Raw genomic sequence first — 16,820 nt, forward strand, 5'->3', positions numbered from 1 at the left:
ATGCAGGATTTGCATAAACCTTGCAGGAATAAGTGAGGGAAAGGGGAAGGCGGTATTCAGGCTGCTGCAACCTAATTCTCCACATGGACAGTGGAAAACAGCGCCCCAGAGCTACTTTAGTGTAGCAATGAAGGCATTCTAATAAATCCTGAGGTGCTCTTAGCCCAAGAGGCTTTACGGAGCATAGCACCACAGCCAAGGTCAAAGAGTAGGACTGCAGCTCTGCGGTCTGAGTCTTATTATCCTGTAACTATATACGGCTTAGAGATTGCAAAAGAATTGCAGGACAGAGGGGGATTCTGAAGGAAAAATCTATGCCCATACTTAATTGCACTACTGTGGAGAAGGAGATGAGCCCATCATTGTCTACAGGAATCAACATGGACTGGTTTAGAGGACAGGATAATGGATTATTACTTTTTAAACTGTGTCTAATGCTGATTTATAAGCTGCACAAATGCCTGAAGCAATTTGTGTACTGTATATACACTACATTTAAGTAGGTGTTGTGTGTTACTTCTTAGGATGATTAATAAACATCACTAAGGAACCTGCTGAATTTCTGTAAGATGCTTGTACTTCCTGACTTATTACCTACATATGTGAGCTAACACTCATCCAGAACCAGGCTGTCCCATGCCTAGCCTAGTTCTCCAAGTCAATGCTATGATTGCTATTGTGCAGTCCTGATCCAGAGTAAGAGGTCAGGAGACTCCAACCACAATCATCAACTAATGCTGGGTACACACTTAAAGATGTGTACCCAGCCGATGTGTTGTGTGGTGGGTGTGCGTACACACTTGCCAATGCCGGGAGCGACAGCGGGGGCAATGCTGCATTCGGCTGCATGGCTCCTGCTGACGATATCACCTATTGGACCTGCACTGCCGCGGACGCGTGGAGCGCGTATAGTCAGCGACATAGTGGGTACATACTGGCCGATATGAACGATATGTTGTCCGATTCGCTGGATTGGATGACATATCATCTAGTGTGTACCCGGCTTAAGATGTGTCGCAGCAGCTATAGACACCACACAGAATAAAGCTGTTCCAGGCAACTGTAAAGGACCTTGGTCGTAGCAGCAACTATTCTCAGCCAGCACCAAAGTGAACTTAGCATGTCACAGTCGGCATTACAAGTATAGATTATTTCATTTTTAGGAGTAATGAAACACACTTTTTGTTGAGGCTGTTGTGCTTTACAAACAAAAGCAAAAACCATCAGTTTCTGTGTGGGAATAAAAGAAAGCAAAAAACAAAATGTACTCTACTACAGGGACACAACCCAGCTAGAGCTGTCAAAGCTGCTTCTAATAGGGACTAAGCAGATTTAATTAATTATAACTGGAAAACACATTTTCAGAGGTTCACTGAGACATCAATCATAGGCCCTCATTCAGAGCCGCACGTTAACAACAGTACGCTCGTTGCGTTCCGATGTTGACTAACCGCGCATGCGTCGGTGTTACACCGCGCATGTGCGTACGGCAGATTGCGAGCTTTTTTTCTCTCGTTCCTAAAATAGCGTACAGGAAGTGACATGTCAAATGTGATTGACAGAACAGGGCGTTTTTGGGTGTTGACGGGGGTGGAGATGACCAAACGCAGGCGTGGCGAAGCGTTTTTGGGGCGTACATACATTAGCAGATGCGAACGTCAAATGTGTTCGGACTGTCTCATACGTCACTGAAACATCCGCTTTCCCTTCAAAATGCTCGCACAGCTTAGGGTCAGGATTACTCGACCACATTGGCGATGGCCTTCTCCTCCGTCCCGGGACTCAACGATGGTGCTGCGATTAATCGTGGCTGGTCAGTAAAGTAATTAGTGTTGGATTGAAATCCGGCTTGGTATGTGTTTGGAAAGCAGTTTTTTGGGATAGCACAAAAGCGTACGCAGGTGGAAATCAGAGCTGCTAATGTCATGATTACATAATCAATTAGCGTACATTTTTGGGCTTTTATTTTGGCCACAATTTGGTGGTTATGGCCTATTGTAAAAATAATGTCATCATCTTTTAATTAGCTCCCCTTTTTTTTGGTTTACTGTGGAATTTGCATCGCTATGTGTTTTTTTAAACGTTCCTTAAAGAGGCCTTTTTTTTATCAAAAGAGGGTCAGTTTTTGCGTTTAAGGCCAGGATTAAATGTAACCCATTTGTACAATAATGTCACAATACAATGTCAGTTTTTTTTTTAAAATTTATTGTTTACACACAAACAAATTGGCATAATATTGTATTGCCTTTTTTTGTGGCCAAGATATTTGCTCAAAAAAAAAACAAACACTTAACTACTAACATAATCGTAAATACAAAATTTAAAAACATTTCACAAGAAAGGAGAGGGAAGTTTTGACCAGAAAGGAATATGAGCCAAGCACAGAAGGAAAGTCGGAAAAGTCGCCATTGCTGTCACCGTTTTCTCGCCCGTTTGGCTGGGTGAGGGTGGGCGCCAGACCGGGTCCGGGATGCCATCGGGCTGGCCTGTCCAGAGGCAGATGTTGTGGCCTCTGGACTAGGCACAGGGCTAGGCACATTTGGAGGATTGCCTGATGTTGTGCCAGAGGTAGAGGATCTGGATGTTCCGGCAGGAAGGGAGGTCGGCTCCACCATGTGCTGGCGAACGAGCTGCTCCAGGGCATCGGCGATGCGGATGTTGGCCCTGGTATTTTCCGCCAGGGCCTGAGCAATGGTCACGTTGGCCGCAGCATTTTGCTCCAGGGCCTCAGCCACCCGTATCAGACTGGCGTCCATCCTCTGCAGAATCTCCGTATGGCAATCCGATTTAAAATTGAGTTCTGTGAGGAGGCCCACTGCCTGCGAGGGGGCACGCCCTGGACTGGCTTCTGCAGGGTCCTCAGCCGGATGTACTGGTTCCTCCCCTGCAGAGTCAGCAGAAATTCTGCGGCCAAGGCTCCCCTCTGGAGCAGACTCATCCGCCTCTGTCTCTGATAGGAAATTGGAGAAAAGACTCACATTAGAATCTACATATTGGCACAATAGCATTTCTGAGTTGGTGACATCACAAGACTTACCTTGGCCAACATGAGGAGCCGCAAAGTCTGGCATGTCCGTATCCATGTTGGACACGCCAAACACCTCCACAGCCTGCACACACCCCTGTGCCATCTCTTCTAAGTCTGTCAACTCCAATGACACAGGGGTGGGACCCCCACCTGTCCCCCTTGCATGCCTAGCCCTGTCGGCAAGTTTTTGTTTTAGACGATATTTGAAGTCTGCCCATCTGTGGAATGAATTTGGAACCATTATCCTTTTTTTTACAATGGGGTTTGTTTATAGGATGGGAAAGTGTTTACTTACCGCCGTTTGACATCCCGGGCTAGACGGACATAATCACCCACCCTATTGACAGCAACGGCGACCTCCTCCCACATTCTCCACTTCTGGCTTTGGCTCATATTCCTGGCTGCCTGGGGCAGGATGTCAACGCACTTCTGGATCAAAACCTCCATCTCCTTGCTTGTGAAATGTGGCTGCCTTTTTTTTTTTGCAGCTTTGGCGGGTTGACTGGGGCCAGCAGTCTCTTCCATGTCATCCTCCTCACCTATTTGGGTAAATATGCAGATTTAGCCACTTCACAACTTGCACAATATTATGTTTTAAAATACTCATTGACACAAAATGCATGAAGGCCTTACCGCCGCAATTTTGACCATTGTTTCCCTGGTTTGAAGCCATGTCTCTGCTTCCAGCATGAAATCATCCAGAAATTCTATGTGATTTCGTGACGTATTTATACATGCGTCGTTAGTTTGCGGCCGCATCATTGATTGTGCGTCCCTATGATTCATCCTTAATTTGTGCGGGAAAATAAACACTATTTATGGCTTGGTGTGTGTGGATTCGAGGTGGGGTTGTTGGAGTGTTGTTGGTTAAGTGGTTTGGATTTGGTTGGTTGGTTGCGTTTGGAGGATTTTGGAGAGTTGTTTTTTTGTTTGTTTTTGCTACATTTCTTTGGTTTTTCCGTTCGCATTTTTTTCATTTTTTCAACATCCTTTCCTGATTTGGTAAGTTTTGTGCATTCAAATTTGGGGCCAATTGGTGTATTCTTCTGTTTTGTGGTTAGTTAATTTGTTTAACACTCATTTCATCTTTTTTAGTTTTTTTTTGTTTTCGGACCCAAAGAAGTTTTTTGAGGACATCTTATATATTCGAGTTGGGTAAGTCCATTTTTTGTCTTGCATTTGCGAATGAATTACGGCATTTTTGACTGTTGGTGTAGCGCCTTGCATTTGCGAATGAATTACTGCATTTTTGACTGTTGGTGTAGTGACTTGCATTTGCGAATAATTTACCGCATTTTTGACTGTTGGTGTAGTGACTTGCATTTGCGAATAATTTACCGCATTTTTGACTGTTGGTGTAGTGACTTGCATTTGCGAATAATTTACCGCATTTTTGACTGTTGGTGTAGTGACTTGCATTTGCGAATAATTTACCGCATTTTTGACTGTTGGTGTAGTGACTTGCATTTGCGAATAATTTACCGCATTTTTGACTGTTGGTGTAGTGACTTGCATTTGCGAATAATTTACCGCATTTTTGACTGTTGGTGTAGTGACTTGCATTTGCGAATAATTTACCGCATTTTGGACGGCTTATTCATCATATAATCCAGTTTTGCTTTTCCCTTTTCCATTTTTTGGGTCCATTTGAACCCTATTTGACGTACGGTGTGCAATGTAGTTTTCATCGATGGCCAAATGTGTTTTTCCGTTATTTTCTGTGTTGGCTTGCAACAATTTTTAACCAAAAAAAAAACCCTTTAAATTTTTGACGTCTCATTGTTGCCTTTTTTACAGTTTATACGTATCATGACAATACCCCGGCATGTAAGCAGCTATGGATGGTATCAGAAAGCTAAGTTGTTTTTTCTTACTTTTGGGGTGGGTCAAAAGCCTTACATTGTAAACTTTGAATTTCAGGTAGATCTGGGGCGAATTGTTCTGGCCCTGCTCCCGGAAGACGACCAACCTCAAACTCGTCCCAGGCGTAGGCATCGTAGGCATGCAAGGCCCCAGATATTTCGAACACGTGTCACCCTTTTTGGAATGCCCGATGATGAGGTTTTAAGACGCTACCGTCTACCTCCCAAAATCATCATAGACACTCTCTCATTAATAGAAAGTGATCTTGAGCGGCAAATTGACAGTCCAACAGCAATACCACCACTGACGCAATTTATGGCGGTGTTACATTTCTGTGCCTCAGGATCGTTTCAAACAACGGTCGGAATAGTGGCGGGCATCTCCCAATCCTCCTTTTCCCGGATCCTGAGGGCAGTGATGGAGGCACTTTTCAAGCACCTCCATCATTTTATTAAAATGCCTTTGGATATGGGTGCCCTTAGTGTGGCCAAGGCCAATTTTTACCAAATAGCTGGCTTCCCACACATCATAGGGGTTGTGGATGGTACTCACATACCACTTCAGCCTCCAGCACGGCTGGAGGCCATATTTAGAAACAGGAAACACTATCACTCCCTGAATGTAATGGTGGTATGTGATGCCTCCCTCCAGATCCTGTCCCTGAATGCTAAATTACCCGGAAGTGCTCATGACTCCTTCGTCATCCGGCAATCAGGGATATGGCAGAAATTAACCAACCTACAAGCTGGTGATGCGTGGCTTCTGGGTAAGTGGAGACCTTTAGTACATAACAATGTTAAGCTTGATACACAGTGTTCCTGATGTGGTCTATTTTTGTTCACAGGAGACAGTGGATACCCTTGCATGTCCTGGCTGCTCACTCCTTATTTGGCTCCCACACCAGGGCCACAAAGTGCGTATAATTCCGCACTTACAGCCACCAGGCAAGTGGTGGAGCGCTGTATCGGCCTTTTAAAAGGCCGATTCAGATGCCTCCACCGCTCTGGTGGCGAGCTCATGTATGTGCCGGATATGGTGTCTAAAATTGTGGTCCTGTGTGGGATATTTCACAACATTGCCATAAGGAGTGGTGTCCCAATGCAGCCAGAGGATGCCTTACCTGAGGATGGCCCCCCCGAGGTTGGTCGAAGGTCAGTATGTGGGGGGGCCATACGCGATGATGTGGTGGCCAGATTTTTTAGGTAAGTTTGTTCAAAACTCCAGTGTTTATACCTAATGTGTTTGTTTTTTTTGGCAAACATCTAATTTATTTTTAATTTTCTCACCATCTTCTGTTTGTTCACATAATCTTTGGCACTCCAACGCTCACTACTTCCTGCTACCCTTACCAAACCTGGATCTGGTCCTTTTGGGCATATATTCTGGAACCCATATCGCAACGCCATGTTTGTGGAATCATGTTGGCATGGTCCTTCGTCAACCAGTTCTTGATTTTGTGTTTTTATTTTTTTTTTTCTTGGTATGTGTTGTATTTGAATTTATCACTGTGTATTTTTTTTGGGAGTGACCACTTTGTTTTCTCTGTTATGTGGTGAATAAATGTTTGAAGAGTGAAATGGTCTTCCTTTTTTGGGACGTTAACAGCAAGTGTAACCAGGTTAACACAAGTTACATTTGACTAAGGGGTAAACCAGTACTGACGCCAGATGAGCAAAACTGAAATATGTTTTCAGCTTTCCAATCCACACCAAAAGGAAGCCTGGCCCAACCTTGGGATTTGTAAGATTGGCCTAAGCAGCTTGCGCACCAAGTAGGAACCTGGAAAATGTAGAAATCTGAAATTGACACTACACCCAAAAAGGGAAATTACATTGTTACTGTTATGTGTTTCTGGTGTCTGTTTGACATACAAAGACAAAACACAATCTAACTTTTAAAAAAGGGAAATCCTTGCAGGAACTTATGTCAGGCTAAACTATCTTGGTTTTGGTTTTTAAAAATGAGCCACAACGTATATTTGTCTTTAAAATTTTATTGGGAAAATACAACAAAAAAAAAAAAACTAATGCCGAAGGAGGCCAGACAGCCGGTCGAGGGCCACCAGAAGGCCGATTACATGGTGGCGCATCTGCCCCACAACATCCGCCACCTCTTGCCGACGCCTCTGTTCCTCTGTGGGTGAGAAAAGTGTGTGGGTTAATACAACAATAGGGACTCCACAGAAAAACATTAATTAAAAAACTAATCACTCCTAAACCCAAAAACATAAATAAAAAGGGTGGGCTGGCAAAAATACAAGGCCTAGGTACAAATTCCCACAGGTATGATATGTGTATGCTTAAATCACCAGGAAGAGGTAAAGGCAAACCTTCACAATCAACAAAAGTCAAGCCACAAAAACACGAAGAAAGGCACGACACATGATTACATACAAACAGTTTGTGCTTTAAAAAAAAATAATAAAAAACATACCGGGAAACAAATCGGGAGCTCCGGCAAAACCTCCATGATCCTCCTCGGAGGATCCGTCATTCCCCAAAGAATGGGGCGGAGTTATGCAGGACTCCGGGGAGGGGGTAATTGGAAGAGGGGTGGGTGGAGGAGAGGGGGAAGTGGGACGGAGGGGAAGGAGTCCCGACATTTCCGGGAGAGGGTCTGGGAAGGATGGGGAGGAGTGGGGAATAGGCGAAAGATTTGGGGTGGAGTGTTGGCTGGGGGTTGGGGAGAGTGGGCGGGAACGCCGACGTTGACGGCGGAGTCTTGGCTGTCCCCCTAAAATATGTCAAATAAATTGCGTTTAGTTTATGGACAAATCCGGCCAAACAAACAAAAAAAAAAAAAAAAAAAAATAGCAGAATTAAAAATTCATAAAAAGAGGGAAAACATGCAGACGCAGATATGAGTACAAATAATAAATAGAACAGACATGAAAACATGCAGACGCAGATATGAGTACAAATAATAAATAGAACAGACAGGAAAACATGCAGACGCAGATATGAGTACAAATAATAAATAGAACAGACATGAAAACATGCAGACGCAGATATGAGTACAAATAATAAATAGAACAGACAGGAAAACATGCACACGCAGATATGAGTACAAATAATAAATAGAACAGACATGAAAACATGCACACGCAGATATGAGTACAAATAATAAATAGAACAGACAGGAAAACATGCAGACGCAGATATGAGTACAAATAATAAATAGAACAGACAGGAAAACATGCAGACGCAGATATGAGTACAAATAATAAATAGAACAGACAGGAAAACATGCAGACGCAGATATGAGTACAAATAATAAATAGAACAGACAGGAAAACATGCACACGCAGTTTGCCCCACAAACACAAACATTAAAACCACAATACATAACACTTACTTGCCAGGATCTGCATGCGAAAGCATGCCAGCAAGCGGGGCGTTCGCCGTTGCAGGTCGGACCACCTGCGCTCCAGCTGCCCGATGTTGCGGCGTGATCCAAAGGACCGCAGGCGGGACCGTACCTCCGCATACGCGGAGCGCTTCTGCCGGTTGGTCATGGGTTCTGGCTGGCTGGTGATCCGGCGATCCATGACCTCCGTAAGCACCAGCAGCTCACGCCTGGTGAATGCGGAGGCTCTCATGATGGCAATGGTGTTTTTCTTAAAAATCATTTTTGATAAAGTGTGTAAAAATTTTCTGATTGGCTAATGTATTTTGGAAATTAACAGGAGCAATTTTATTGGTTAGTGTATGAGTCATGTGTTCGACAGGGCCAGAAATCTATGGAGAGTTAGGATAGGCTTGATGCAGTGACATGCGTAAGCAAATTTAAATAAAGAAATGAACCCAGGGAAATATGCGGGGATACACAGCAATAGTACAATTGTTTAATTGTGGTTCACATGTTTTTTAAACAATACAAGCGAATGTTTCATCCGTACGTATTCTGCGGGTAAACACAAACACAGACAAGAGTAAAGTTTCTTGCATTGTGTTGAAAAAAAACAAACAATTAAGCTAATTGATACATTGATTGGCATGATACGATTGATGGAGGTAGGCAGAATAAAGGAGCAGGTAATCGACATCTGACAAGGCCACTTCCTGTTTATACTTGTGCGTGCGTTCCTTTCAAGCCATTTCGGGGATGTACGCTCGCTATTTCGTACGCTCGTTAGTTAGAGGAGGGGTCGTCAGAGTTTAGGGAGGAATTTTAGATGCGAACGAAAATACGAGCGAGCCATTGAATTTAAATATTTTTGTACGTACGCCTAACGTACGTGCGCCCGCTTGCGTGTGGCTCTGAATGAGGGCCATAGTTGCTAATAACTATGAGAAACTATCCACTGGTGGTTGTGTGCAGTTGTACTCACAGTTTCTGGAAGACACAAGTCTGCTGCAGGGAATACTGGTTCCTAGACACATTCCACACTCTGACGGTGCCATCACTGCCACTTGTAGCCAATAACCCCTTCTTACTGCACCACACAGAGGTCATCACCTGGAAACCAGAAATCTTTACATTTTTATTAAGCACTGCTCCTTCCTATGTCAAAAGTTATTGTATCTTACTAAGTTTTGAAAAGTCCAATGAAAGGGAGGGAAAGGAATACAGAAAGGAAAAGGAAACTTAAGAAATGTACATGTAACACATTTAAATCCGTATTTCAATATTTATTACATTCAATTGCAAGGACAAACATTTGATAATGGAGTAAAGAAATAAAGTCTCCGGAACGTATTAACCTGCAGCATTTTTATGAGGGGTTATAGGAGGGAGCTGGATCATGTTGAAAAGGAAATAGGAGGAGCAAAGAGGAAGAAGTGAGGGAATGTAGCAGGAACTGAGATGGTTTAAAGTTGCCGAATTAGAAACATAGAAGTTGACAGCAGATAAGAACCACTTGGCCCATCTAGGCTGCCTTTTTTTTTTTTTTTTTTTTTTTTTTAACCTTTTGGTAACCTCAACCCTATTTGATCCTTAGTCCTGTGTAGGAATATTCTTGGGCGTGGCCTAGCGTGACTGTGATGTGATGCGGGATTGTCGGCTGTGTATGCTACTTCTGCCCTTTTAAGATTTTATTCAAGCTGTTTAATTTGCAGTGGTCTGTCCACCACCTTTGGTACGTAACCTATGACCTACTTTGAAAAAGCTTTTTAATAAATGTTTGGTTCATGCACTATGTGGCGCACCCCATGTCTGCTTTTGTTTTAGAAAATTTATGACCCGACTGTGGATATGGGTAATCAAAAGGGGAAGACGCCCAACCAAGTTTCCCAGGCAGGTTTTAGGATAAGGATCATATCGATTAGTTGTCAGGGGGCTGTGGGCAGGGCTCTGCGGGGAGGGGTCCCCTGCACTGCTCTTGACAAGTCTAAAATATTTTCAGCCCCATACTCCAAAGAGGAGCTTTTACTGTGAGCAGTGAGAGGAGTCCAGAGGCAGATGCCACCTGAGGAGACCCATTACAAAAGCAAGGGTGTACCTGCTGTTCAGGGACCCGTTATGTGCGGTGATCAGTGTAGCTCCCTGTCATCTGGGGAGGCTGCAGCACTGTCCTCAGTGACGAGAATACCGGAGGGCAGTCACTGAAGAGAACATAGGGGCCTGCTCAGTACAAGTACCTAGAGGTGGTGAGTACATTTCTTCTTTCTTAATTTCTTTATTGAGATGTTTAATTTGTGTCCTTGTGAGATGTAGCAAGTGGAAGGAACTTAGTTTAGTTTTGTTTTTCGGAGATCTGAGTGTAGCAGGGTCAGTTATTGCTGAATTTGGGAAACCATAACACTGCTGGATGAAGATAGCATTAAAATAGCTCATTTTAAATTAATAATTTGGCAAATAATCTTAAATTTAAGTTTTGTACTTAATTACATTTCATTATAATGAGACCACGTTACATTAAATTACTAATTTAATAGATGTCCTACATACTTTTCATGCTTGGTAGAAGACAGAAATGTAAACAGAAGTCATGTGAAGAGAATGCTATACAAAACCCACTCTGTTCTGATGTGCCTCCAGTTTGGTGAAAGAACATTTCCTCAAGTCTCCAGCCATATCAGCAAGAGTCTGCGGAGCAACCTGATTATCACGATCATGAGCAGCCAGTGTGCGCACTAACTGCTGGGCAGCCCATTGGCGGTGCTGTGAGGAGAGTCGTGAAGAGAGGCAACAGGCAGCCAACGCATTTGCCAGTTCTAAAGGACCTGCAGTATAACAGTGACATAAAGGGATGAGAGGCCACAAGCTTTCATATGCACACATTGCTCAGAAAAAAACTTGACTGTTCTGTTTGTCAATTTATTTAGTAATACTACATCTATAGCATTGTACCTCTCTTTTCCATTTCAGCCTTGTCATAGTTTGGTCGCAGTCTAGCCCCCTTATCTGCAAGCAGTGCTACCAGCGCTTGTGTAACCACAAAGTTAGGGGAGGTGACCAGCTTGCTTTCTTCAGCGATACCACGTAGGAAACTGGGCAAGAATTTCCTCTGTACAGGATCATCCACTGTAGTCAAATTTACACCAGTTGCTGCAGATATTAAATTCTGTAAAAATACAGAAAACAAATGTAGATATTTGTGAAATCCTTAAATAGATGTCAAATCCTTTAGGGCAAACTAGAACACTGGGCTGGGCATAAAGACATTGGCCATTTGTACTTTAAACAAAAATCTGCAGAAAGAGAGAAAAGGAGCTGAAAGAGAGCAAAATATATCAACACCTCTATAAAAAAAAAAAAAATCAAATCTTCTACCAAAGTAAAAAAAGTAACAAGATTCAGAGAAAAGGTTTTAACTTATGTATAAAAATTTGTTTCTTCTTACATCCCATTAGGGGACATGTCCCATAACTGCCTCTCAGGCAGATAATCTCACAGAATGGAAATTCACAGCCAATACCGGCACACTTGAATGCAAAAACATAAAACCAGTAGAACTTGGTAAAATATGAGGACCAAGTGGATGCCTGACAGCAGCTCAGCAGGAGCTCTGTGCTGTGCTATCCATTAAAAGCACACTGATCTTGTAGAATGTGCCCTCAAATAGGAATGAGCAGGTATTCACACAGTAAGGTAATCATGCTGGGGATTACCCATCATGGAACAGACCATGAAGGAGGACACAACCATCAAGTTCCATATAGTAAACTGAGGACTCATATTCAGCTTGTATTTGCTTAGCTACCAAAAGGCTGACGTGCCTTTACAGACAGACTGATGAGCTGTCTGTCTAAGCAGTGTTGTTACTTGTTCTATTTCAAGGGGAGTTAGATCTGGAACTGCATTATGGGCCTGATTCAGCAGTGGACGCTAGTGTACTGCTGAACGCAGATTCCCAATGTTCGGGAATCTGTGCAGGCCCCATTCTGCAAGTGTGCACAATGGGTTCTGCTAACTCGCTCGGAGACTGGCAGCAGACTGTCAGGGATTGATAGTCTGCTGCTGTATGTGGGCGCGGAGGGGGCAGCGACGCCCTCCGTTTCCTGAAACAGAGGCGTGTCACCGCCGTTGGGGAGGAGGGAAGAGGCCAGGATCTCCGTCGGCTGATGGAGATTTCCTGGCCTCTTCCTCTAAACTGCGGCCGCCGGCTGTGGGACCCCATGGGTGGACCACAGCCGGCCGATGTTACGCAGTTTATCTGATGCTGCGTTGGACAACGCAGCTCGGATAGGTAATGCACAGTAGGAATGATGCCTCCTGCTGCATTACCATATTTGCCTGCGTGCAGCTTTGCACCTTGCAGACTCAGGCCCTGACTTAAACCTTGCTAACTGAATGGCTTTGACAGTTGACACCAACTTTCCAAGTACATTTATTCAAAAATGAACAGATCTCCATCTAAGGGCCATTAGATACCTTACTAGCATCTACAAAAAGATCTTGTCCAGCAGGAAAAAAATAGCCCTGCTTTTTAGACTCTGAGGGGTAAATTTACTAAAGTGAGAGTTTTTAGAAGTGGAGATGTTGCCCATAGCAACCAATTAGATTCTAGGTATTATCTTCTAGAAGGTGCTAGCTAAAATGTTAAGTAGAATCTGATTGGTTGCTATGGGTAACATCTTCATTTCTCTCACTTTAGTGATACCCCTGAGATGGAACTACATTGGATTTTTGATAATTATGATCCAATTGAGGGCCTACAGGCAGAGGCATATTTATAATGGGTGCAGGGTGTGCGGGCCCGCACCGCACACCCTGCACCCATATTATACTTATCACTCTGCAGTCCCGCGTCGGCACCTTTGTCAGCGCTGTAGAAAAAAAAACACCTGGAAAATGGCCGCCTTGGCCATTTTGCGCACGTGCAGTACAGGACAAAATGGCCGCCGCGGCTTCCTCTTATGAAACGCCCCTGCCGACAGAATATGTGCCACCCCTTTGTAATACTTCTGGAGCAAAGTTGGTGATTCTACCTTGACTAGATGATTATCCAAGTAAGGCATAATTAGGATACCCCTGAACCTCAGGAGAGGAGCAATGGCCACCATAATATTGGTAAATGTCAACACTTTACAGGGAAAGTCTGAAACCAGAAATGATGTGACCAAACCACAAAAGTGAGAAGGCACTAATGGCACTCCCAGATGGAAACATTCAAGCATATTTGACATCATGAACTTGTCTTTTTCCATAGTGTTGACGACTGATCTTAATTCCGTCTTTTTTTTTTTTTTAAATCGAGTTTATTTAATTTAAGAAACTTTTTCCATAACAAAGGGAAAAGCAACACAAGAAATAAAATCCCCCCACCCCCTAATAATCTTGGGGGGAAAAAAAATCAAACATAATACATAAAGAAAAAAAATATATATAGTATATAACCATGGTCATATAAACACATTAATAATAATACAGTCATACCCAGATTAAAATTAAAAAAATAAAATAATTTTCAACCATCCAATACAGCAGAAAAATTACAAGCGAAGCCTCAGAATACCAAAGCATTATTGTGCCGACCCATCAGCATCTGAAATCTCACCGCCTCCAGCATCATAATAGGAAGAAGCAGTCCATGGGTCCCAAATACGATCATATTTGAGAATACAGTTATGCTTAGGTTCATAGTGGACTGAAAAGAACCATTTGCATTTTGAACCAAAAATAGGTTTGAATAAAAAATACCCCCTCTATTCTACTGGAACTGAAATAATTACCTGGGGCTAGCAAAGTGTTAATGGCTGCTCACAGAACCTGATGCAGGAACACTGTTGGTATTGGTGACTCTGAAAAGATCCATCATATATCCCCTCCATGATGCTCATTACCCAGGAATCTGAAGAGGAACTGACCCACTGATCCCAGTAGAGGAGATGGCAGGCTTCCACCACATCAATCATTGTCTAACCAGCATACAAAATTCCTTTACTCAGATATTCACGTGTGTTTGAATAAGATGACTAATTCAGATCTAGTACTCTCAGGCTGCAACCATCCAAAGAGTTGCTCAGAACATTTTTCAATAGCCTTATTAACCCAAGCCAAAGTGGAAACATACCCCAAAGAGACAGCTACATAAACAGATTTCAAGATAGTCTTGATTTTTCTAACTGTGCTATCATTAAGGGCTGTGGAGTTCAGGATTGGAATGGTAATAGCCTAAAATAATCTCACTATGGATCTTTTCCATTTCTCAGTATTTCCTATAGGAAAATAATACAGAGTACGCAATGTGTGGGCAACCTGAAACTGCCATTAAAGCTTTGTTCAGGTTTTGCAGAACAAGGTTTCTAAAGCTGGGTACACACTAAACTATGTGTGTACCCAGCGATCCCCTGAAGACAGGCCGACATATTGGGCGGCCGGTACACACTAAACCATCCGGTGCCCGACCGCCTGAAATGTCGGCCCCTGCCGCATCCCACTGCATGGGGTCATCAGCCGCATGGTCAGACTGAGCAGCATGTAGAGCCGTCTGGACGATGTGGCCGAAGACCCCACGGGAGCGTGCACCACCCAACATAGTGGGTACACACTGCATGATTTAAACGATTTGTCATTTCGATCCGTCAGAAACCGTCCAAAATATCGCTTAGTGAGTACCCAGCTTAACTCTAGTGAAGAGAGAAACAGAATGTCCATTTATTTTTTCCTCTTAAACAGTGTAATGTAAACCAGACAAAGAATGGGTGCACAGAGTGACGGACTCCCAGACAAAACCACTCTTATAAAAGAACTTTCCTGCTTATGTTGTCACAGCAAGAGCTGCGCCTTTCTGGCCAAGCTGCAGTGCACACACTGAAGTCCACCAAGGTGACTGATCATACCTCCCCCCAGAGAACAAAATGCACAAGCTACCAGTCCAAAAGGGACACACCCTTAGTGGCAGGTATGTGCCTAGTGTGTATACAGCCTCTGAGCCCCACAAAGGATCCAAAGACTGATTGGGACTTAACAAGAGCAGAGGGAGAGTAATCAACATTTACATGATGCCTCTTCACTGGTGAAAGTTCTGGCACCATTATTGGATGGAGACCGGTCTCTACCTACAGTAGAAGTGATTGGACACCCCTCAGGACAGGTGTTTATGCAGCAGGAGGAGGCATCATGTGTCTTCCAGTCCAGTCCAGTCCAGTGCAATAGCTTCCCTCTGTCAATCTATTGACGCAGCCACAGTCTTCAAAATTATTGAATTAAATAGTGAAAAAAAAGCAGGCTGCCGCACCATTTAAAGAAGGAACCTAAAATAAAATTATTTCTCCCAGAAAAATACTCAGACCTCTTATTTTCCCACCTCTCACCTCCTCAGTTTATTATGTAATAAGAGCTGAGGCCAGGGGTGAAGATTGGTGGGGCATAGAGCAGGTAATTAAAGCTGGTGCTAATTGGACATAAAGCAGAGAAGAGTATAGATAAGACAGGAAGGACCAGGAGGCCATGTTAACCTTCGTAATCCGCGTGTAGCCCTCAGGACACCTGTTGCACATCACTGATACACAGTTTTAGAGGGTCAGCAACAAGACGCTAGTTCAACACAAATATTCAAGCCTATATTGACTGATTGCTACGGGTAGCAGCCTTTTTTCACAGTTATATATGCGCATCAGGTTTCATAAATGTTTGCCATTTACAAATTTAGAGTAAAATCAAGGATTGTTACATTGTTAATTTCAAAAATGAAATTAAACATTTTATAGGAAAAAATGCAGTGATTCTAACTTAGATGGGTAAAGATTTCAAATCAAAAACAGAAATACAATAATAGTACAACATAGCTACATTTTCCAAAACCAAATAGGAGGTTCTAGCTGTATTTAAGCTCTGCAGAGGTGACTAGACGCTGAAAAGAAAACTCAACTCATTACAGCTCAAACAATACTTAATTCCTCCTAAAATGTGATGAAATTAAAAGCTATTATCTCATTTATACCTGCATGTCTTTGCTATGACATAGAATAAAGCAAAGAAAGTGTGAAAACAGATAAATTACTGCTTATTCTATAAAAATATACTAAAATGGCCTGGAAAGACTTGTTAGTAACTTTAGAAACATAATAAATAATTAGATTATAGTGATAGTTCAAACCAATTGCTTTCTTAAATTAGAATCACACATGTATTCAATCTAATCAGTCATTCAGTTTATCCAAATGAAGAAAAGTAGTCACTTTGCTGTTTGGTATCATCATGTGCACAACACTGAACATGGACCAGAGTAAGGAAAGTAGAAAGTTGCCTGAGATCATCAGAAAGAAAATTCTAGACAAGCATAGTAAAGATAAAAGCTAGAAGACCATCTCCAAGAAGCTTGATGTTCCTGTGACTACAATTACAATTATTAAGTAGTTTAAAGTCCACGGGACTGTAGCCAACCTCCCTGAATGCGACAGCAAGTGGAAAATCGACCACATATTGAACAGAAGGATAAGGAGAACGGTAGAAAAAGAGCCAAGGAAAACGACCAAAGAGATGCAAGCTGAAGTCAAGGTATGTCCGTGTCTGATCGCACCATCCAATGCTTTTTGAG

The 16,820-nt window shown here is 42.9% G+C and overlaps 1 protein-coding gene across 12 annotated transcripts in view; it reads right to left on the bottom strand.

The window, feature by feature from the left end:
- The window catches only part of HERC1 (HECT and RLD domain containing E3 ubiquitin protein ligase family member 1), a 305,583-nt gene that overhangs the window by 93,363 nt on the left and 195,400 nt on the right, over nucleotides 1–16,820 (bottom strand). For 10 of the 12 annotated variants that reach the window (XM_088446526.1, XM_088446573.1, XM_088446582.1 and 7 more), the window contains exons 51-53: nucleotides 11,186–11,399; nucleotides 10,853–11,058; nucleotides 9,222–9,364 (exon numbers count right to left, since the gene is read on the bottom strand). In XM_088446526.1, coding sequence (XP_088302652.1) covers nucleotides 9,222–9,364; nucleotides 10,853–11,058; nucleotides 11,186–11,399 — 563 coding nt within the window. The remainder of the gene's footprint in view (nucleotides 1–9,221; nucleotides 9,365–10,852; nucleotides 11,059–11,185; nucleotides 11,400–16,820) is intronic. The other 2 variants (XM_088446592.1, XM_088446556.1) reach the window with 1 other exon arrangement.

The sequence above is a fragment of the Taudactylus pleione genome, unplaced genomic scaffold (genome assembly GCF_031769625.1).
Source record: "Taudactylus pleione unplaced genomic scaffold, aTauple2 ptg000019l, whole genome shotgun sequence".
Lineage (NCBI taxonomy): Eukaryota > Metazoa > Chordata > Amphibia > Anura > Myobatrachidae > Taudactylus > Taudactylus pleione.